This window comes from Mustelus asterias, unplaced genomic scaffold, assembly GCF_964213995.1.
Source record: "Mustelus asterias unplaced genomic scaffold, sMusAst1.hap1.1 HAP1_SCAFFOLD_1960, whole genome shotgun sequence".
Taxonomy (NCBI): Eukaryota; Metazoa; Chordata; class Chondrichthyes; order Carcharhiniformes; family Triakidae; genus Mustelus; species Mustelus asterias.
In genome coordinates, this window is record NW_027591905.1 from 13,885 (window position 1) to 36,905 (window position 23,021).

The 23,021-nt window shown below is 47.7% G+C and overlaps 1 protein-coding gene across 1 annotated transcript in view; it reads left to right on the top strand.

Moving 5' to 3' along the window:
* pdgfrb (platelet-derived growth factor receptor, beta polypeptide) overlaps nt 1-23,021 on the top strand; it is a 39,450-nt gene that overhangs the window by 11,635 nt on the left and 4,794 nt on the right. The window contains exons 5-15 of the mRNA XM_078206995.1: nt 1,228-1,360; nt 4,793-4,894; nt 6,951-7,061; nt 8,022-8,175; nt 11,396-11,562; nt 15,337-15,455; nt 16,962-17,084; nt 17,604-17,715; nt 19,328-19,427; nt 19,970-20,075; nt 22,120-22,364. Coding sequence (XP_078063121.1) covers nt 1,228-1,360; nt 4,793-4,894; nt 6,951-7,061; nt 8,022-8,175; nt 11,396-11,562; nt 15,337-15,455; nt 16,962-17,084; nt 17,604-17,715; nt 19,328-19,427; nt 19,970-20,075; nt 22,120-22,364 — 1,472 coding nt within the window. The remainder of the gene's footprint in view (nt 1-1,227; nt 1,361-4,792; nt 4,895-6,950; nt 7,062-8,021; nt 8,176-11,395; nt 11,563-15,336; nt 15,456-16,961; nt 17,085-17,603; nt 17,716-19,327; nt 19,428-19,969; nt 20,076-22,119; nt 22,365-23,021) is intronic.

Sequence of the window (23,021 nt, forward strand, 5' to 3'; positions counted from 1 at the left end):
GACCCAGAACTGATCTCTGTGGCACTCCACTGGCAACAATTTATCAAATCAAAAAATGACCCATTTAATCCTACTCGTATACCACTATGCCAATACAGTGCCACCCACTGGCATTTTTGTGTCCCCTACTGGTATGATTGCTTATAGTGCCAGCACAGTGCCTCCTAATGGTACTATCGGGGATAGGCAGAATGTGAACTTGAGGCCACAAACAATTCCGCCATGATCCTCTTGAATAGCGGAGGTAGCTCGAGGGGCTGAATGGCCCACTCCTGCCCCTGATCTATATACCGACAGCAATCCCACCCTGGCCGATTCCCATAACCCACATTTACTGGCCGCGCTCGCCCCAAGTCTGGGAAATCCCGCCCGAGGTCAATGGACCTTTTCATGATCCATTACAAGGATGTTGCCTGGATTGGGGGGCATGCCTTATGAGGATAGGTTGAGGGAGCTTGGTCTCTTCTCCCTGGAGAGACGAAGGATGAGAGGTGACCTGATAGAGGTTTACAAGATGTTGAGAGGTCTGGATAGGGTAGACTCTCAGAGGCTATTTCCAAGGGCTGAAATGGTTGCTACGAGAGGACACAGGTTTAAGGTGCTGGGGGGTAGGTACAGAGGAGATGTCAGGGGTAAGTTTTTCACTCAGAGGGTGGTGGGTGAGTGGAATCGGCTGACGTCGGTGGTGGTGGAGGCAAACTCGTTGGGGTCTTTTAAGAGACTTCTGGATGAGTACATGGGATTTAATGGGATTGAGGGCTATAGATAGGCCTAGAGGTAGGGATATGATCAGCGCAACTTGTGGGCCGAAGGGCCTGTTTGTGCTGTGGCTTTCTATGTTCTATGTTCTATGTCTGCCCGCTATGATTCCCGTGGCAGGCGGAATGGGAAAATTCTACAGCATGTCCTTTGAGGGGGCAAAAAAAAATCTTTAAATTAGGCCATTCAGGTGGTGGAACTTTGGTGGTGGAAATTTGGAACTCCTCCCACCCTCCACCAAAAAGTTGTTGATGCTGCGGGTTGAAATTTTTCAAAATGGTGATTGATGTACTTTTGTTTAGTAAGGGTGCAAAGGTAAGGCTACACTGCAAAAGAGGGAAAATGGAGTTGAGTTACAGATCAGCCATTGAATGTTGGAGCAGGCTCTAGGAGCTGAATGGTCTCTTCCTGTTGTCCCTGGGTTTATTTAGCCCCTTTAACCTCTGTATATTTATCTGTTTTATGCAGAAGCCTCGCTATGAAATCCGCTGGAAGGTTATTGAGTCCATCAGCTCGGACGGACATGAATACATTTACGTTGACCCAATGCAGCTTCCGTACGATTCCAGCTGGGAATTCCCCAGGAACCAGCTGTCTCTGGGTACGTGATCCATCCAAAAAAGAAATGATAAAGGGACTAGATAAATGCAAGTTGAGATAGCAACTTGTCCCATGGCACAAGGACACTGATGTTAAGCAGACTTGGTTTGAAGGGGAGGAAAGAGAGGTGAAGACATTCTGAGAGAGTGGATGCAGAGAGAATGTTTCCTCTTGTGGGGAAGAGCATAACTAGAGGCCATCATAGAATCCCGACAGTGTGGAAGGAAGCCATTCAGCCCATCCAGTCTGCACCATTTCTCCAAAAGAGCATCTACCCAGACCCACCCCCAGAGCCCTATCCCCATAACCCCACACATTTAGCATGGCCAATCCACCTAACCTGCACATCTCTGGACTGTGGGAGGAAACCGGAGCGCCCGGAGGAAACCCACACAGACGCTGCGATAACGTGCAAACTCCAAGTCCGAAATTGAACCCAGGTCCCTGGCGCTGTGAGGCAGCAGTGCCACCGTGCTGCCCCCCATATAAAGTAATCACCCAGAAATCCAATTGGGAATCTGGGATGGTAGTCCAAACACCCAGGATATTGCTCTGGGGACACGGGTTCAAATCCCACCATGGCAGCCAGTGGAATTTGAAGTCAATTAATAATTAATAATAAATCTGTCATTGAAAATGAGTCTCCGGAATGGTGAACATGAAACTACCATTGATTGTCATAAAAGCCTGTCTGGTTTCGCTCATGCCCTTGAAGAAGGGAAATTTGCAATCCTCACCAGTCTGAGCTACATGTGATTCCAGATCCACAGCAAGTTGGTTGATGTTAACTGCCCTCTGAACTGGTTTAGCAAACCATTCAGTTGTAGCAATTAGGGAATTGCTTCTTGGCCTTTTGGCTAAGATCAAGGGTAGTTTTGGCATCCTGCACTTGTTTGAAGTCATGAGGTTACACTGAGGCTTCATTTGAAGCAATTTTTTAAAGCGGCATCTAGGCCTTTTGACTAAGATACAAATGAAATCAAGCCTTGGAGAAGGAGCAATGCCTGCTCCAATCAGCTTGGACCATGTAGATCAAGCCCCAATGCCTGCTCCAATCAGCTTGGACCATGTAGATCAACCCCCAATGCCTGCTCCAATCAGCTTGGACCATGTAGATCAAGCCCCAATGCCTGCTCCAATCAGCTTGGACCATGTAGATCAAGCCCAAGACAGGAAGTGGTGAGCCTGTCTTGTCAGCTTGGATCTGGATTGTCTCACTTGCTGAAATTTTGAATTGGACTTGGATTGGATGGAATTGGATATTTAAACAAAAAATAAATTCGGGTTGGGTAAGAGATGCTGGCCTTGCCAGTGGTGTCCAGATCCCAAGAATGAATTTCTTTTTAAAATCAGAGGAACTTCCTTGAAAATAGTTGTGGTAGATGCAGTTAAGGGGAAACTAGACAAACATGAAGGAGAAAGGAACAGATGGCTATGCTGGTAGATGTAGATGAGAAAAGATGGGAGGAGAGCCACAGGAAACGTTGGTGTAGTGGTATTGTCACTGCATTAGTAATCCAGAGACCCAGGGTAATGCTTTGGGGATCTAGGTTCAAATCCCACCACAGTAGATGGTGAAATTTGAATTTAATATTAAAAATGAAATCTGGAATTGAAGTCTAATGATGACCAGGAAATGATTGTCACACAATAATGACCTTTAGGGATGCAAACTGCCATTCTTACCTGGTCTGGTCTACATGTGACTCCAGACTCTTAAACTGCCCTTGAGGATGGGCAATAAATGTTGGCCCAGACAGCAATGCCCACATCTCATGAACACGTTCTTTAAGAAAGTTCAAATGGAGCATACATGCAACATTTATTCTTGTCGCATGTATTAATGTGCAGTGAAAAGTATTGTTTCTTGCGTGCTATACAAAGCATACCATTCATAGAGAAGGAAGGAGAGGGTGCTGAGTGCAGTGTAACAGTCATATATAGCATGCAGATAAAGATCAATTTAATACGAGGTAGGTCCATTCAAAGGTCTGATGGCAGCAGGGAAGAAGCTGTTCTTGAGTCGGTTGGGTACGTGACCTCAGATTCTTGTATCTTTTTCCCGACGGAAGAAGGTGGCAGAGTATCTCCGGAGTGCGTGGGGTCCTTGTTTATGCTGGCTGCTTTTCTGAGGCAATGGGTGGGAGGATGGTTTGAGTGATGGACTGGGCTTCATTCACGACCCTTTGTAGTTTCTTGCGGTCTTGGGCAGAGCAGGAGCCATACCAAGGTGTGATACAACCAGAAAGAATGCTTTCTATGGTGCATCTGTAAAAGTTGGTGAGAGCCGTAGCGGACATTCCAAATTTCCTTAGTCTCCTGAAAACGTAGAGGCATTGGTGGGCTTTCTTAACTATAGCGTCCACATGGAGGGACCAGGATAGGTTGTTGGTGATCTGGACACCTAAAACCTTGGAGTTCTTGACCATTTCTACTTCATCCCCATTGATGTCGACAGGACCATGCCCTCCATTATGCTTCCTGAAGTCAATAATTATCTCCTTCATTTTGTTGACATTGAGGGAGAGATTATTGTCATCGCACCAGTTCACCAGACTCTCTATCTCTTTCCTGTACTCGTCTCATCATTGCCTGAGATCTGACCGACTATGGTGGACTGGTTGGTTGCTACATACCTCTGAAGGTTTAGGGAGGGAATTCCAGAGCAGAGCTTGGCGATTAAAATTGGTGAATGCACTGAATTGGAGAAACAAAGAGATATCAGAGGGTTATAGGGCTGCAGGAAGTTACAGAGGTAGGGAGCGGTATCCAGATGTCACCCAAGCTGTGTCTGTCCTCACCCAGATGTGTCTGCAACTGGTGCACAATAGCACCCAGATGTTCCTCATGGGTTTGTTGCCATGTCCAGATGTTGCTCACCAGTGCGTTTGGCTGCACCCAGATTCAGTCCGTGCCTGTGCATTTACATCCAGATCAGTTTGAAGAGAGTGACTTGTCTATATCAGCAGCCTCCACCCTCGAGGTGAATATTGGTCTTTGAAACAAGCAGAATGTGAGGGCAGAATTTAATGTCCCCTCTCCCACCCTCAAGGGTCCTTGATCCTGGCAAAGGCCTGACGGTTGCCACTTATGTACCTGATGGATATTTAATAACTTTGGGATTTAATCCCCAACAGAAGCGATGCAGGGTGGCAGAGATTTGAACGCTATAAGCAGATTACTGCAGATGCTGGAATTCAAAACAAAAACAGAAAATGCTGGAAAATCTCAGCAGGTCTGACAGCATCTGTGGGGAGAGAACAGTCCTAATGTTTCGAGTCTGGATGACTGCTCTGACGGAGAGTCATCCAGAAGAGATTGGAATGAATTGGAGTTTGTGGGAGGCTGGCCGGGACAGCATCGGAATTGTTGACTCAGGGGTTTGGACTGTGGGGTTTGGACAGGACTGATCATTGTTCGTTGTCTCCTGTAGGTCGGACACTGGGCTCTGGTGCCTTTGGCAGAGTGGTGGAAGCGATGGCCCACGGACTGAGTTCCAACACCACGATGAAAGTTGCCGTGAAGATGTTGAAGAGTGAGTCCACACTGTCCCAAGTGGGGAGGGCAGTCTGATTGATGGGAAGATCCAATCGGAAGGGGAGTTCTCATTTCCAATTTCCTACACAATCAAGGGTCACTGCTTGTTTGGTATTGGGACGGATGTGGGCATTGCTCGTGTGGTCAACAATTAGTCCCTCTTCCTAGTTATTCTGAGCAGTTGGTGCCTTTTTGAACCATCAGTAGCAGGTTTGATATAAACCCAGTGAACAGTGCCAGGCTTCCAGGTTGCCCCTCTCCCCCCGGGGCTATATTACCTTTGCGCCCCTGCAGGTTTCCCTGAACCGCTTCATGTTTTTAAATACCTGTTGTAAACCTCACTGGTGTGATGTTACATCGGCGAAGGAGAAATTCTAAATGTTGGGGGGATGAGGAAGGCCCCTAATTATATGATAATTTATTGAAATGAGATTCAGGGGTAAACCTCATGATATTATTGGCGAGCCATTGTAGGGAGGGGGGATTGGGGGTGGGATCCGAAAACAAGAGATTTGTTTTCCAATTCTCTCGTGGGCGTTTGCGCCCACGTCGCCATTTACATTCACAGCGAATGCGGCTGCAAAGTTGTCCCTACCCACGATGGGTTTTCAAATCAGGAGAAACTATTTCCAATGGGAGGAGGGTCGGTAACCAGAGGACACAGAAATAAGATAATCGGCAAAAGAAACAGAGGCCATATTATGAGAAGGGCTTTTTTTTTTACATGCAGCAAGTTAAAATGATCCAAAATCTCATGGAGTAGTTGAAAGAAGTAGTGTAGATGTTCTTAAACGGAAGCTTGATAGGGAGAAATGAATATTTTTCATTTGATTTATTGTTGTCACATGTATTAACATACAGTGAAAAGCATTGTCTCTCGTGCACTATACAAACAAAGCATACCGTTCATAGAGAAGGAAAGCAGAGAGTGCAGAATGTTGAAAGAATGCAGAATGCAGTGTTACAGTCATAGCTAGGGTGTAGAGAAAGATCAACTTAATGCGAGGTAAGTCCATTGAGGAACCTAGGCCAGTGAGTGGTCCTCCTTCATCTCAGTGAGCTGCCAGTTTGAAATCGGAATTGTTCACTAACCATAACGCTTGAATGAAACATTTAATGCACACTGAATATTTCATAACAGATTATAAAAAATGCTTAATCATTCATATATTAATGGAAATGTCATCAACTTCAAGTGGTAAAAATAAATTAAATATTTAAACTTTGGACACAGAGCATGGCTCTCAGTCATTGCTGTGAACACCTCACTTCACTTTGATTTTGATTTGATTTATTATTGTCACATGTATTAACATACAGTGAGAAGTATTGTTTCTTGCGCGCTATACAGACAAAGCATACCGTTCATAGAGAGGGAAACGAGAGAGTGCAAAATGTAGTGTTACAGTCATAGCGAGGGTGTAGAGAAAGATCAACTTAATGCGAAGTAGGTCCATTCAGAAGTCTGATGGCAGCAGGGAAGAAGCTGTTCTTGAGTCGGTTGGTATGTGACCTCAGACTTTTGTATGTCTTTTTCCTGACAGAAGAAGGTGGAAGAGAGGATGTCCGGGGTGCGTGGGGTCCTTAGTTATGCTGGCTGTTTTGCCGAGGCAGCGGGAAGTATAGACAGAGTCAATGGATGGGAGGCTAGTTTGCGTGGTGGATTGGGCTACATTCACGACCTTTTGTAGTTCCCTGCGGTCTTGGGCAGAGCAGGAGACATACCAAGCTGTGATACAACCAGAAAGAATGTTTTCTATGGTGCATCTGTAAAAGTTGGTGCGAGTCATAGCTGACATGCTATAGAAGGTCTGATAGGGTGAGTTGAAGAGCAGTGGGTGGAGGCTTGTGTGAAGTATAAGCTCTGGCATGAACCAGTTGGGCCAGTGGACTGCTTCTGTTATACATTGTAAAGGGCAGTGGAAGCAAATTCAATAGTAACTTTCAGAAACATATTGATTGGATACTTCGACATCTTCATCTCATCGCGCAGAATGTCAGCCGACCCGCCATTGCTGTAAATTCCTAACTCCTTGTCTTTCTTTGATTTACAGCCACTGCAAGGACCAGTGAGAAACAAGCTCTCATGTCGGAGCTGAAAATAATGAGTCACCTCGGCCCTCATTTAAATATCGTCAATCTACTGGCAGCCTGTACCAAAGGAGGTAAAGACCAGGCTCATTCATGTGTTATTCTCATCTTTGATACCAAACTCATCCATAGGCATTGTGTCTCAAAGCAGGGAGAGTCGACAAGCCTCAACTAAGGCCCACTGATAGTACAAGGCCAGAAATATTGCTTATTGAGTATCGGTCAAGGTCCGAGCCCCAATGATGAAGGCCCTAAAGCCTACCAGGGCCCCCGGGTCCTAGCCAGGATCAGTGCCACCAGCCCTATGCAGTTCAAGAATAATTTGGATGAGAATTTAGGAGGCATGGTTAGTAAGTTTGCAGATGACACCAAGATTGGTGGCATAGTGGACAGTGAAGAAAGTTATCTCGGATTGCAACGGGATCTTGATCAGTTGGGCCAGCCCTGGGCTTACCCTGCATCAGGGTCGCTGGGCCTTCCTTGGTTCAGGGCACCCAGGTTAACCTGATTCTGGGCCACCAGGCCTGGCCTGGATCTTGGACCTTCCCAGGATCTGGAACCCATACAGGCCAACCCAGGCTCTGGGGCGCCTGTGGGCCTTCCTTGGATCTGAGGCCCCAGGCCCAGCAGATGTTGGGACTGAAACTGAAGGCCCCAGGCTGTCAATGCAGGTTATCACTAAGCTTGAAGAGAAGCCACAGTACACCAGAAAGCCAGTAAACCTTTAGTTTTGTAATTATGCGAAACAGAACTGTGCAGAAGTGTACTCCGTTATTTAATGTTCCACTAATTAATCTGTTGCTGATGTCTGAGTAGATATTGTTGTTGTAGCAATATTTGAGTCAGAGTTTTAGAACTGGAATTGGAGACAATCAGGGTTGGAGAGAACTGGAGAATTCCCTTGAATCCTTTCATAGTCTGAGAGTTGTAGGCGATGGAGGCCATGTGATAGACACTGATCTCTCGGAGTATGATGGGGATGAGCTGATGGGGACAGGATGCTCGCTGAGAGACTGTGACTTTGTTTTGGACAGGCCCGATCTACATCATCACCGAATACTGTCGCCATGGCGATCTAGTGGATTACCTGTACAGGAACAAGCACACCTTCCTACAGCACTACGCGGACAAAGGTCAGGGAGAGTCAAATACTGCCATCACAAACTCCTACAACGAGAGGATGAAGAGGTAATGTTAGTGATGTCGTTATCCTTACAGTAACAACTGGCATTTGTATAGCATCTTGAACATGGTAAAACATCCCAAGGCAGGAGAGATGTGGAACAATATTTGTTCATTCATTCGATGGGGTGCGGGTGTCACTGGCCAAGCCAACGTTTGTTGCCCATCCCTAATTGCCCTTGAAAATGGTGATAAGCTGCCTTTCATGGACTGCAGCAGTTCAAGAATAACATGGATGCGAATATAGGAGGCATGGTTAGTAAGTTTGCAGATGACACCAAGATTGGTGGCATAGTGGACAGTGAAGAAAGTTATCTCGGATTGCAACGGGATCTTGATCAATTGGGCCAGTGGGCTGACGAATGGCAGATGGAGTTTAATTTAGACAAATGCGAGGTGATGCATTTTGATAGATTGAACCAGGGCAGGACTTACTCAGTTAATGGTAGGGTGTTGGGGAGAGTTACAGAACAAAGAGATCTATGGGTACATGTTCATAGCTCACTGAAAGTGGAGTCAGAGGTGGACAGGGTGGTGAAGAAGGCATTCGGCATGCTTGGTTTCATTGGTCAGAACATTGAATACAGGAGTTGGGACGTCTTGTTGAAGTTGTACAAGACATTGGTAAGGCCACACTTGGAATACTGTGTACGGTTCTGGTCACCCTATTATAGAAAGGATATTATTAAACTAGAAAGAGTGCAGAAAAGATTTACTAGGATGCTACCAGGACTTGATGGTTTGAGTTATAAGGAGAGGCTGGATAAACTGGGACTTTTTTCTCTGGAGCGTAGGAGACTTAGGGGTGATCTTATAGAGGTCGATAAAATAATGAGGGGCACAGATCAGCTAGATAGTCAATATCTTTTCCCAAAGGTAGGGGAGTCTAAAACTAGAGGACATAGGTTTAAGGTGAGAGGGGAGAGATATATAAGGGTCCAGAGAGGCACATTTGTCACACAGAGGGTGGTGAGTGTCTGGAACAAGCTGCCAGAGGTAGTACTAGAGGCGGGTACAATTTTGTCTTTTAAAAAGTGTTTAGACAGTTACCTGAGTAAGATGGCTATCGAGGGTTATGGGCCAAACGCAGGCAATTGGGACTAGCTTAGGGGTTTAAAACAAAAGGGCGGCATGGACAAGTTGGGCTGAAGGGCCTGTTTCCATGCTGTAAACCGATATGACTCTAAGAAGATGACTCGCCACCATCTTTAGAAGGACAATTAGGAATGGGCGGCAAATGCAAGCCTTGCCCAGAGATGCCCACATCCCAGGAACCAATGACAAAAAATGAAGGGTTTCAATTAGGGCAAGGGCAGGTATCCCGTTTCAGGCTTTGAGTGTAAAATCGCTCAGGGTGGCCAGGAACCCAGACCGAATCCCGTTCCTTCAATCTCACCCTCCCCACCTCCACAGCCCGAAACTCACTGGCGCGGGAGCTTGAATTTCAGGCCTATATCTCTTTCAGAGGGTCAACAGAGTTAGAATGGGCTGAGTGGCCTCCTCCTGTGCTGTATGACTTTGATTAACATCGTGTAGCCTGTACGGTTGCATTCTGTCCCCAGTATTGTCATTCCAGTGAGCCAGGTTCCCTCACTCACTCGTTTCTCGCAGTCTCATTGCCCCAGAGGGAACTTTACAAAAGGAATCAGCAAAATAATTGAAATTTATGCTGAGGTTTTCCCCCCCATTCTTCAACGCTGGAAGGATCAGACTGAAGGGATTAATAACCGAGCAGCCTTCAGTATAACAATGAAGGGTGTTTGAATTCCTAACACACCCTGTGCAAATGACTAGTTGTTTCTATCCTGTGTGTAATTGTGGAAATAGTTTCCGATTCTCGATTTTTATTTTCTTTGGTGTTTGTTTTGGCTCTGGTCCAGATGTGGCCAGAACAGTGTCAAACTCCACAGGTCAACGAGACCAACCCATCCTCCTGGCTTCCTGCAATTGAAGTCAGACATCATTCCTCACTGTTTGTAGGCTGCAGTATTCTGTGCATGCGTGTCTGTGCATGCGTGTCTGTATCTGTGTGTGTGTGTGTGTGTGTGTGTGTGCATCTCTCTGTGCATGCGTGCCTGTGCGTGTATGTCTGTATCTGTGTGTGTGTGTGTGTGTGTGTGTGTGTTTGTGTGTGTGCATCTCTCTGTGCATGCGTGTCTGTGCGTGTATGTCTGTATCTGTGTGTGTGTGTATCTCTCTGTGCATGTGTGCCCGTGCGTGTATGTCTGTGTGTCTCTCTGTCTGTGCGTCTCTACGTGTGTGTGCATCTCTCTGTGCATGCCTGTCTGTGCGTGTATGTGTACCCCTCTCCGTGCACGCGTGCCCCTCTCTGGGCACGCATGTCTCTGTGCATGCATACTGCCGTGAAACACGCCATGGGAGCCGCGGGACATCTGGCCCTCGGGGTTGAATTTTCCAGCCCATCCGGTTGGTGGGATTTTCCAGTCCGGCCGATGGTGATTTCCTGTGGCTGTGTCCCTGGCGGCACAGCCAGCAAACAACTGAAAATGCTGTACCGGAAGATTCTGCCGCTGGCCAATAGCGAGCTGCCTCCGCCACCGGAAAACACACTGCGGGGTAGGGGGGGCATGGAAAATCCCACTCGAAGATTTCCAGAACCATCCACCGAGGCCCATCCGTACCTTCTCCAATCCGCTGGTGCTGCCGAACTCGAACAATTCTCGGCTGCAGCTCACTGCATGAAGGGCTGGGGAAAGCTCGCTGATTTTAACCCCCGACCCCTCTTTCCCCTCCGCCCCTCGCCCCTGGTTGACCTATAGGGCACTGAGGTCAATTTATACTGAGCCAGGGAAGCGTGTGACCCTGAAACCAATTTCTAATACAATCAGCAAAAGACCCAGAGAAGGAAAGGTGAGAATTTCCTTTCACACAGCGAGTTGTTGTGATCTGGAAGATGCTTGCCTGAAAAAGACGCTGGAAGCAGATTAAACCAAGACTTTCAAAAGGGAATTGAGATACATTCTGGAGAAGAATAACATGTACGGAGCTCTGGGGGGAGAGAGAGCGAGTAAGGGGCTCTCTGACTGGATGGTCCTTTCAAAGGGTCACCATAGGCAGGATGGATCGAACGGCCTCCATCTTTGCTGTGTAATTTAGCGTTTCACTATCTGGGCAGCAGGGCCCTCGTGCTGTACTCCCAATGAGCTCTCTCCCTGTGTCTCTCACTCACTCACTCACTCACTCATCCCTCTGGCTTCTCCCACAGTTACGTGGCCCTGTCCTTTGAGAATGATGGAGGGTACATGGACATGACGAAGGATGAGCAGCTCGAGTACATGCCGATGCTGGAGGCCAAACGTGAACCAAACTACGCCGACATTGAGCACCCTGATTACAACAGGCCGTACTCCGAGGAAAACAGCATTCCCACCGGTAACACTCCCGCACTGCGTCCGCCTCCCAACATTTCCCTCCAGTTTTCCTTCTCTCTCCTTTGCTTGTTTCTATCTCCCTTTTTAGACCATTGACGACAGGTTATGGGAGCAGAATTAGGCCACTCGGCCCATCGAGTCTGCTCCGCCATTCAATCATAGCTGAAAAGTTTCTCAACCCCATTCTCCCACCTTTTCCCCATAAGCTTTGATCCCCCTGCCAATCAAGAACCTATCGATCTCTGTACTAAGTATACTCAGTGACCCGACCTCCACAGCCTTCTGTGGCAATGAATTCCACAGATTCACCACCCTCGGGCTGAAGAAATTCGTCTTTTTCTCTCCCTCTCTCTCTCTTTCTCTCCCTCTCTCTCTCTTTCTCTCTCCCTCTCTCTCTTTCTCTCACTCTCTCTCTCTCTTTCTCTCTTTCTCTCTCTCTCTCTTTCACCTCTCTCTCTCTCACATCCCTTTCTCTGTTTCTCTCTTCACCCTCTCTATATCTCTCTCCCTCTCTTTATCACTCCCTCTCTCACTGCCCTCCTCTTTCTCTCTCCCCCTCTCTCTCTTTCTCTCTCCCTCTCTCTCTTTCTCTCACTCTCTCACTCTCTCTCTCTCTTTCTCTCTCTCTCTCTCACCTCTCTCTCTCACATCCCTTTCTCTGTTTCTCTCTTCACCCTCTCTATATCTCTCTCCCTCTCTTTATCACTCCCTCTCTCACTGCCCTCCTCTTTCTCTTACCCCCCCCCCCCCTCTCCGGCCTCTCTCACCCCGACACCCCCCGCCTCTCTCACAGCCCCCCCTCACACTCTCTCTCCCATCTCTCTCTTTCTCTATCCATTGACCTCCCTCTCCCCCTGCACCCCCATCACTCTCTTTCGTTCTACCCTTCTCTCGTTCTTTCTCTTTCCAGTGCTCTGTCTCTCGAACGAGTGTAACTGAGGGGATGACACTTCTCCTGCTGGTAACTCCCTCCCTCTCAGCCCTGCCTCTGTTCTTTCCATTGTTTGTGCTCTTGGGAATCTTGCTCCTGCAGAACTGCAAACTGTGACTGCCATCTACTGACAGCTACTTTACACTGCAGGTCCATTACCCGTTGCACAAATCCAAATGCACAAAAGATTCTAATATCTTGTAAAAAATCAAATATATGCATTCAGCATGAGTTAAACTTGGAAGGTTGTGGATCCCAGCCCCACTCCGGGAATTAAGCACATAATGAAAGATTTGTATTTCTATAATCACTTTTCATGACCTTGGGACGTTCACAGAAGCCTTAGAATCCCTCCAGTGCAGAAGGCGGCCCATCGAGTCTGCACCGACCACAATCTCACCCAGGCCCAATTCCCCACATATTTACCCTGCTAATCCCCTGACACTAAGGGGCAATTTGGCATGGCCAAGGCACCAAACCCACACATCTTTGGACTGTGGGAGGAAACCGGAGCACCCGGAGGAAACCCACGCAGACACGGGGAGAATGTGCAGACTCCACACAGACAGCGACCCAATCCAGGAATCGAACCGAGATCCCTGGCACCTGAAGGCAGCAGTGCTAACCACTGTGCCACCGTGCCGTTCTTTAAAGCTTTTCAGCTGATTAACTATTTTCACAGTGCAGTCACGTGTTATATAGTGCGGGAAACGCAGCAGCCAATCTGGACACAGCAAGCTCCCACAAACAGCAATTGACTTTTTTAATATTTTCAAGGATCGCCGGCTAGGTCAGCATTTATTGTCCATCCCTAATTGCCCTTGAGAAGGTGGTGGCGAACCACCGCCTTCTTGAACCCCTGCAGCCCATGTGATGCAGGTACACCCACTGTGCCATTAGGGAGGGAGTTCCAGAATTTTGACCCAGTGACAGTGAAGGAACGGTGATATATTTCCAAGTCAGTGGTGAGTGACTTGGTGGGGAACCTCCAGGTAGTGGTGTTCCCATGTATCAGCTGCCCTTGTTTGGAAGGTGCTGTCTAAAGAGCCTGGGCGAGTTCCTGCAGTGCAACTTGTAGATGGTACACACGGCTGACACTGTGCGTCGGTGGTGGTGGGATAGAATGGTGGCAGATAGGGTGCCAATCAAATGGGCTTCTTTCTCCTGGATGGTATTGAGTTTCTTGAGTGTTGTTGGAGCTGTCCTTATTCAGGCAAGTGGAGAGTATTCCATTAGACCCCCTGACTTGTGCCTTGTAGATGATGGACAGGATTTGGGGGGGTCAGGAACTGAGTTGCTCATCATGGAATTCCCAACCTCTGACCTTGTAAAGATGCTCCATCACTGGTTTAGGGAATATACAAGTCATTTATTTACAGGTTAAAACTATACAGAGGCCTCGTGGCTGCAATCAGCTCCCGAGATGGATTCTGAGTACAGAAGCCTGCACTTACCAGGGTGATCCCCCACCCTGCTCCCTGATTGGTTCTCTGGTCATGTGACCCTTGCTTTGCAGATTGGTCCTAAAAGGCACAGTCACCACAGACCTGCTCTTGTAGCCACAGCGGCCGGTCCAGTTCCATTCCTGATCGTCTTTACTCACCTGAGTGAGTAAAGGGGCCTTGGCTTAACATCCCATCTGAAAGAGGGCACTTCTGACAGTGTTGCATTCCCTCAGCACTGCACTGTTTTAAAAGTTTATTTATTAGTGTCACAAGTAGGGTTACATTAACACTGCAATGAAGTTACTGTGAAAATCCCCCAGTCGCCACACTCTAGCGCCTGTTCGGGTACACTGAGGGAGAATTTAGCATGGCCAATGCAGCCAATCGGCACGTTTTTCAGACTGTGGGAGGAAACCAGATCACCCGGAGGAAACCCACACAGACACGGGGAGAACGTGCAGACTCCGCACAGACAGTGACCCGAGGCTGGAATCGAACCCGGGTCCCTGACGCTCTGAGGTAGCAGTGCTAACCACTGTGCCACCATGCTGCACTGGGAGTGTCAGCCTGGGTTTTGTGCTCAGGTGTCGAGGAATGTGGCTTGAACCCAAAGCAGTCTGACTCAAAACTGGGAGAGCTACTCACTGAGCTACAACTGACACCTGTGAAGACCCCAAGGCTGTAAGAGAGCCAGTGTCGTGGATCAATATATTTATCCTTCCAGCAACATCAATAAAAAAAATTGTTCTAATCAATAATCACATTTACAGCTGCTGGAAAAATGGCTGCTGTTCTTCCTACATTACCTTGGGCACGGTGGCACAGTGGTTAGCACTGCTGCTTCACAGCACCAGGGACCCAGATTCGATTCCCGGCTTGGGTCACTGTCTGTGCGGAGTCTGCATGTTCTCCCCATGTCTGCGTGGGTTTCCTCCGGGTGCTCCGGTTTCCTCCCACAGTCTGAAAGCCGTGCTGGTTAGGTGCATTGGCCATGCTAAATTCTCCCTCAGTGTACCCAAACAGGGTGTCGGAGTGTGGCGACTAGGGGATTTTCACAGTAACTTCATTGCAGTGTTAACGTAAGCCTACTCCAGCTTCTAGTTTCTGTTTCTATATTAAAGATCGCAGGGCATCATGAAAGGAGAAGCACGATTCTCCCCGTGTCCCAGTCTAACATGTTTTCAACAACCAACACCACCTGAATTACTGATTAACCACTCACGATGGCTCTGGGATCTTGCTCTGCACAAAATGGCTGCCATGTCTCCCCCTGAAATAGCAAGCAGTGCACCTGGAACTGATTGGTAATGTGTCACACCAGTTGGTGTGTTTCTGAAAGATGTCACAAAGCCCATCGTGACTGCGAGTGCCTTACCCAGACTGTCATGTTCTTTTGAAGAGCGGGAGGTCACAGAGGATAAACTACTGATCAGCGAGTCTCCAATACTGAGCTACATGGATCTGGTTGGAATTAGTTACCAAGTGGCAGAAGGAATGGAATTCCTCTCATTAAAAAATGTAAGCCATTCATTTCTGTCTCTGCCTCGCTCTGTGTCACTGCCTCGCTCTGTGTCTCTGTCTCTGTGTGCCCCTATGTCCCTGTCTCTCTGACCGTGTCTCTATGTGTCCCTATGTCTCTGTCTTTCTGACCATGTCTCTGTGTGTCCCTGTGTCTCTGTCAGTCTCTCTGACTGTGTCTTTGTGTCCGTCTGACCGTGTTGCTGTGTCAATCTCTCAACCTATCTCTACCCATGTCTGTCTCTGTCTCGCTCTGTCCCCGTCTCGCTCTGTCTCTGCCTGTGTTGGGGTCTGTGCTGTCATTTTCACATTCTGAGCCAGTCGAGTGTTGGCTGCCTGTATATGGAACCTGGGGAGGGGGAATGTGGAGCAGGATCAGAAGGGGACACACACACTTTGCTCATCCACATTCCCAAACTGCCTTATTTTGATTGCTTCCAATGAGTTGGATTGTTGCTGGAACTCAGTGGCTGTGAATACTGACAGCCAATCAGATCAAACAATTCAAAAATCCCCCCACCACCAGATGTCCTGTCAGTTCCTGATGATGTAATTGGATTTATGGGGATTACCCTCCTGATGATGTCACTGGAATGCCCCATCCCAGTTCCTGATGATGTCACTGGAATGCCCCCACCCCAGTTCCTGATAATCATAGAATAGAATCATATGATCCCTACAGTACAGGAGGCCATTCAACCCATCAAGCCTGAACTGTTAACAACCCCACCCAGGCCTGATCCCCGTAACCCCACATATTTACCCTGCTATTCCCCTTGACACTAAGGGACAAATTAGCATGACCAATCCACCTAACCCGCACATCTTTGGACTGTGGGAGGAAACCAGAGCACCCGGAGGAAACCCACACAGACACTGGGAGAATGTGCAAACTCCACACAGACAGTGACCTGAGGCCAGAATTGAACATGGGTCCCTGTGAGGCAACAGTGCTAACCATGCCACCCCAATGATGTCACTGCGTTCTGGGTCTACTATTGTGGAGTTGTGATGAATTATTGCTTTTTAGTTTTGACAGTGTTTCCATCGGGATTTATTGGATATAAAAATTGTTTTCACTATCAGTAGGGAGAGACAGTGGTGTAGTGGGAATGTTACTAGACTAGTAATCCCGTGGCCCAGGTTAATGCTCCAGGTATGTGGGTTCAAATCCCATCATAGCAGCTGATGGAATTTATATTCAGTTAATAAAATCTGGAATTAAAAAGCTACTCTCAATCTAGTGACCATGAAACCATTGTTGATTGTTGTAAAAACCCATCTTGTTCACTAATGTCCTTTAGGAAAGGAAATCTGCCGTCCTTACCTGGTCTGGCCTACATGTGACTCCAGAGTCACAGCAATGTGGTTCATACTTAACTGCCCCCTGAAATGGTCAAGCGAGACACTCAATCCAAGGGGCAAGTCAGGATGGACAATAATCGCTGGCCTCGCCAGCGACGCCCACATCCCAATGAAAGAATAATTTTTGTTTTGTTTTGACAGTGCGTCCATCGGGATTTAGCAGCACGGAATGTGCTGATCTGTGAAGGAAAACTTGCGAAAATCTGTGACTTTGGATTGGCGCGGGACATAATGAATGATTCTAATTATATTTCGAGAGGGAGTGTGAGTATCTCACCATCCACTTAAATATCACAAACCGTATAAATATTACCATCTGTTTTTCCTTTCTGTCTCTCCCTCCCCACCCCCCCCCCTCCCCCCCGACCTCTCTCTCTCTCTATCTCCCTTTATTTCTCTAACTTCCCCTCTCTATCTTCCCCTCTCTCTTATCTCTCCATTTCTCTCTTTATCTCTCCATCTCTCTCTATCCATCTCTATCTCTCCATCTCTCTCTCTATCTCAGTCCCTCTATCTCACCCTCCCTCTTTCTCTCTCTCTCTAACTTCCCTTCTCTCTCTCTAACTTCCCCACTCTCCCTATCTGCATCTCCCCGCCCCCCCCCCCCCCCCCCCGTCTCTCTCTCTCTCTCACTATCTCTCCCCATCTCTCTATCTTCCCCTTCTCTTTGTGTGTTATAAGTTGAAGTCACAAAGTGTTATTTTTGCTGCATTCACTTTGTTGGCTGTGTCAGTAGTTTATATGGTAACCTGGTTAGTAACTATTAACTGATCTGGTTCCCAGACCTTTTTGCCTCTGAAATGGATGGCGCCAGAGAGCATTTTCAACAATTTGTACACCACACGGAGTGACGTCTGGTCCTACGCAGTCCTTCTCTGGGAGATCTTCACCCTTGGTAAGGCACCTCCAAACATCCCTCTTCCCTCTCTGACTCTTCTTCATCATTAAGGACATACCTGTGTTCGGGGAGAAAATTCAGAGTGGTTGCTACGTCCAGTCCAGGTAAATCGCACGTCTTGTCATCTCAGTGCGCTCTCCTACTGGCCACAGTCACGTCGACTTTACACAGCAGGTGAAGTTAGAATACGGATCAACCACGTTCTCATTGAATGGCTGAGCAGGCTCGAGGGACTGAATGGCCTCTTCCTGTTCCTATGTTCTCTGCAAGCCCTTAAAGAGAAGCTGGTGTCCACATCAGCTCTCCCAAGGCATCCAATGGTTGGGATTAATTGGTTGTCAGCCTTGGTTTAGTGTTGGCACAGTGGTTAACACAGCTGCCTCACAGCTCCAGGGACATGGGTTCGATTCGCTGTCTGTGTGGAGTTTGCACATTCTCCTCGTGTCTGCGTGGGTTTCCTCCGGGTGCTCCGGTTTCCTCCCACAGTCCAAAGATGTGCAGGATAGGAGGATTGGCCGTGCTACATTGCCCCTTAGTGTCCAAAGATATGCAGGTTAGGTGGATTAGCCCTGGTAAATGCGTGGGGCTATGGGGATACAGCAGGGGGGTGGGCCTGGGTAAGATGCTCTTTTGGAGAGTGGATGCAGACCTGAAGGACCAAAGGGCCGCTTCCTGCACTGTAGGGATTCTATGGAGCCAATGGATAGCGCAGTGTCTCACCTTTGAATCAGAAGGATGTGGGTTTGTTTCTCACTCCAGAGACCTGAGCACACAATCCAGCGTGGGACTGAGGGAGTGCTGCACTGTCCAGGGTAGGGGTCTATCTCTCAGATTAAATATTAAACCGAGGCCACTCAGGTGTAAAACGTCACACAGGCATTATCGCGAGGAAACCACAGGCCGGAATTTTACCGGCACGCCCACCCCGATTCCAGGGGCGGGCAAGGCTCGGAGAACAGCATTCTCCATTGGCCTCGGGCGGGATTGTACAGATCTCGGGCGGACGTGCCGGTAAAATTCCGCCCACAATGTCCTGATCCAGCATTTATCCCTCAACCACCATCATTAATCATCCAATCACCGCCACATAGGTCATGTGGCACAGTGGTAGCGTCCTCCCTCTGGACCAGAATCTCCGGGTTCGAGTCCCAGTGCCAGGACTTGGCCACGGAAGGAGCGTTCATAACATGGTTCAACGGGCTGATAATTAATTCAGAAAACCTTGCATCACTTCCCCCCCACTGTTCCCCAAATGGAAAAAAGTGTGTGTGAAGATACTAAAAAATAAATAAACTGCAGTGGGATCATTCTGTGCTGCCACATTTCCTACATAGCAACAGTACCTGCATTTCATTGGCTGTAGCATGCTTCAGAATGTCCTGAGAGTCTGACAGGTGCTACATCAATGCAAGTCTTTAAATTAGATCTGATGACTAGACTGAGCCTCACAACAATGAGAATGCAATCGAATTGATGTTTAATGCCAAAGTAACTGTAGCTTCTTTCTTTTCCTCCTTCCTTGCCCTCTCCTTTTTCTCTCACTCCCTCTTTCTATCTCTCTTTTACTTTTTCTTTTTTCTTTCTATTTCTTTCCTTCCTTCCTTCCAAGGTGGGACACCATACCCGGAGCTTCCTGTCAACGACCAGTTCTACAATGCCATTAGACGTGGTTACAGAATGCCCAAACCTCACTACGCCTCCGATGAAATGTGAGTCACTGTCAGGAGAGACTGAGCCAGGCACAAGCTAGAGAGGCAAGGATGATGATGATCAGGATCAAGCAAAGGCCGAGGGCCCCTGCAAACCCCTCACATTGAAAAGAACGGGAGAAAAAAGCCCGGGGTGAATAAAGGAGATGCGAGTGGGGGGAGGTGGTGGCTGAGGGAGGTGGTGGCTGAGGGAGGTGGTGGCTGAGGGAGGTGGTGGCTGAGGGAGGGGAGAATAAGGGAGGGGAAAGGGGGTTCCACAGTCTGGACAGGAGACTGAGGGAGAAGAATCTGAGGATGGAGGGGCTGAGAGAGGGGGCCTGAGGGAAGGGGGGTTTGAGAGAGGGGGCATTGAGGGGAGAGGGACTGAGGGAGGGGCGATTGTGCAAAGGGAGACAGAGGGAAGATGACTGATGGGGACTGAGGCAGGGTAACTAGGGGAGTGGGGACTGAGGGAGGGGAAGGAGTTCCACAGTAAGAAAATAAGACTGGGCAAATGTTGCCTATGGCCTAACCTTAAGATTGTGTTTGTAATGATGTTGCAGATATCAAATCATGCAGAAATGTTGGAACGATGAGTTTGAGAAGAGACCTTCTTTCTCCAATTTAGTACAATGCGTGGGTAACCTACTCACTGAGGGCTACAAGAAGGTAAATATAATATTGAATGAAATACAGATTTTGTTCTTGGAATATTTACTTGTGTGCTTTATTGGTAACAATAGTATGTGTACCTGGGTGTAGTTACAACTATATTCAACAAGTTCAACACCAGTCGGGACAAAGCAGCCGACTTGATTGTCACCCAATCCATTACCTTAAACATTCACTCCCTCCACCATTCATGCTCAGTGGCTGCAGTGTGTATCATCTGTAAGATGCACTGCAGCAACTCACCAAGGCTCCTGTGACAGCACCTTCCAAACCCACCACCTCTACCACCCAGAACAGTGATGGAGAACCCAGGCCAGTGAGTGGTCCTCCTTCATCTCCATGACTGCAAAATTGAAATCAGAATTGTTCACTAACCATAGCGCTTGAATGAAACATTTAATACAGACTGAATATTTCATTAAAAATTATTTAAAAATGCTGAACCATTCATATATTAATGGAACTGTCATCAACTTCAAGTGGTAAAAATAAATTAAATATTTAAACTTTGGACACAGAGAGAGAGCACGGCCCTCAGTCATTGCTGTGAACAATTAGCGCACACCTCACTTCACTTTGATTTTGATTTGATTTATTATTGTCACATGTATTAACATACGTGAAAAGTATTGTTTTTTGCACGCTATACAAACAAAGCATACCGTTCATAGAGAAGGAAAGGAGAGAGTGCAGAATGTAGTGTTACAGTTATAGCTAGGGTGTAGAGGAAGATCAACTTAATGCGAAGTAGGTCCATTCAGAAGTCTGATGGCAGCAGGGAAGAAGCTGTTCTTGAGTCGATTGGTACGTGATCACAGACTTTTGTATCTTTTTCCCGACAGAAGAAGGTGGAAGAGAGAATGTCCAGGGTGTGTGGGGCCCTTAATTATGCTTCTCCGAGGCAGCAGGAAGCATTGTAGACAGAGTCAATGGATGGGAGGCTAGTTTGAGTGATGGACTGGGCTTCGTTCACGACCCTTTGTAGTTTCTTGTAGTCTTGGACAGAGCAGGAGCCATACCAAGTTGTGATACAACCTTGCTTTACGTGCGAATCACTTCAGTCACCCCAGTAGGAAAAATACTACATGGATGGAAATCAGCAGAATGTGGACACTCTACGCATGGGAAAGGATCAACAAAATGTCTCGTGGGGCCGCATTCAGAACCCTGATGGTTCACATGTGGCCCCCGGGATGCAGGTTGCCCACTGTTGACCAAGAAGGGCAAGTGCAGCAGATACCTGGGAACACCACCATCTGGAGGCTCCCCTTCAAGTCACTCGCTATCCTGACTTCTAAATATATCGCCATTCCTTCACTGTCACTGCGTGAAAATCCTGGAATTCCCTCCCTAACAACACCATGAGTATATGAACCCTGTCCTCGCCAATGATGACCACATCCCATGAATGGATTCATTAGGGGACATAGCTTTAAGGTGCGTGGGGAACAGTTTAGAGGAGATGTGCGAGGCAAGTTTTTTGCACAGAGGGTGGTGAATGTCTGGAACGCGCTGCCCGGGGAGGTGGTGGGAGCAGATACGATAGCGGCATTTAAGGGGCATCTAGATGAATACATGGATAGGATGGGAATGGAAGGATATGGACTCCGTAAGTGCATACGGTTTTAGTTTAGGCAGGCGTCATGATCGACACAGGCTTGGAGGGCCGAAGGGCCTTTCCTGTGCTGTACTGTTCCTTGATCTTTATTAAAAATGCTCATGGTTCAAAACAACAGATGTGCTCTCAAAACTGAATCAGGTGTTATTGTCTTGTCCAAACCCCTTTACTGAGAACATTATCTTCACCCCCACCCCACCCCCACTGCTGTGTCTGTACTAGTGTCTTACCCCCAGTACCAGATGTGTCAATACCGGCATGTGTACACACTTGAACCTGGTCATTCTGACCAAGATGCACGTAAGGGGATGTAAGTGACAAGATGGTATATTTGGTGATACAAAGAGTGGAATTTGCAATAGACACATGTCTAAAATGCTGATTGGTGTCTCTCCCCTCCCCGACTCCACAACACACCTCCAGAAATACGCCCAGGTTAACCAGGACTTCCTGAAGAGTGACCACCCAGCGATGTGCCGCACTGGGGTTAAGTTCTTCCAACTCAACGACAATGTGATCTACTCCAACTGCACAGAAGGTCTTCCTAATGGCACCAACAATGGCTACATCATCCCACTGCCCGACCCAGAGCCCACTGAGGAGTCCGCAGATCCCAGCAATCCGACAGAGAACTCCCCGAGTCAGTCTGCCACAGGGACAAGGCCGAGGTAAAGAATCAAGCTTCACACAGTGATAGCTGGGCCATTCAGCCCCTCTTCTCTCTGCTCTCTCTCCCTCCATGACGTATCATTCTATATTTCAATGAACTAATTTTTCATCTCCCGCTATTTATTTTTTTCATGATTTTCAGTAGTTTTATTTTGCAGTTTTCATTAGTTTGTTGTTTTAATCTCTAACTTTCCAGCTAACTACAACTTGTCTGATTATCTGACCATTATCACAGTGCTGCCTGTGGGATCTAGCTTTTTTATTCATTCATGGGACCTGGGCGTCACTGGCTGGCCAGCATTTATTGCCCAACCCTAGTTGCCCTTGAACTGAGTGGCTTGCTGGGCCATTTCAGAGGGAAGTTGAGAGTCAGCCACATTGCTGTGGCTCTGGAGTCACATGTGGGCCAGACTGGGTAAGGACGGCAGATTTCCTTCCCTAAAGGGCATTGGTGAACCAGATAGAGTTTTCTGACAATCAACAATGGCTTCATGGTCAATCAGTAGGCTCTCAATTCCAGATATTTTTTATTGAAATGTTCTTCGGATTCGAACCCAGATCCCCAGAACATTAGCTGAGTTTCTGGATGAATAGTCCAGTGATAATACCACTAGGCCATCGTCTCCCCTCTGGTTGCTGTGTTTCCTATGTTATAA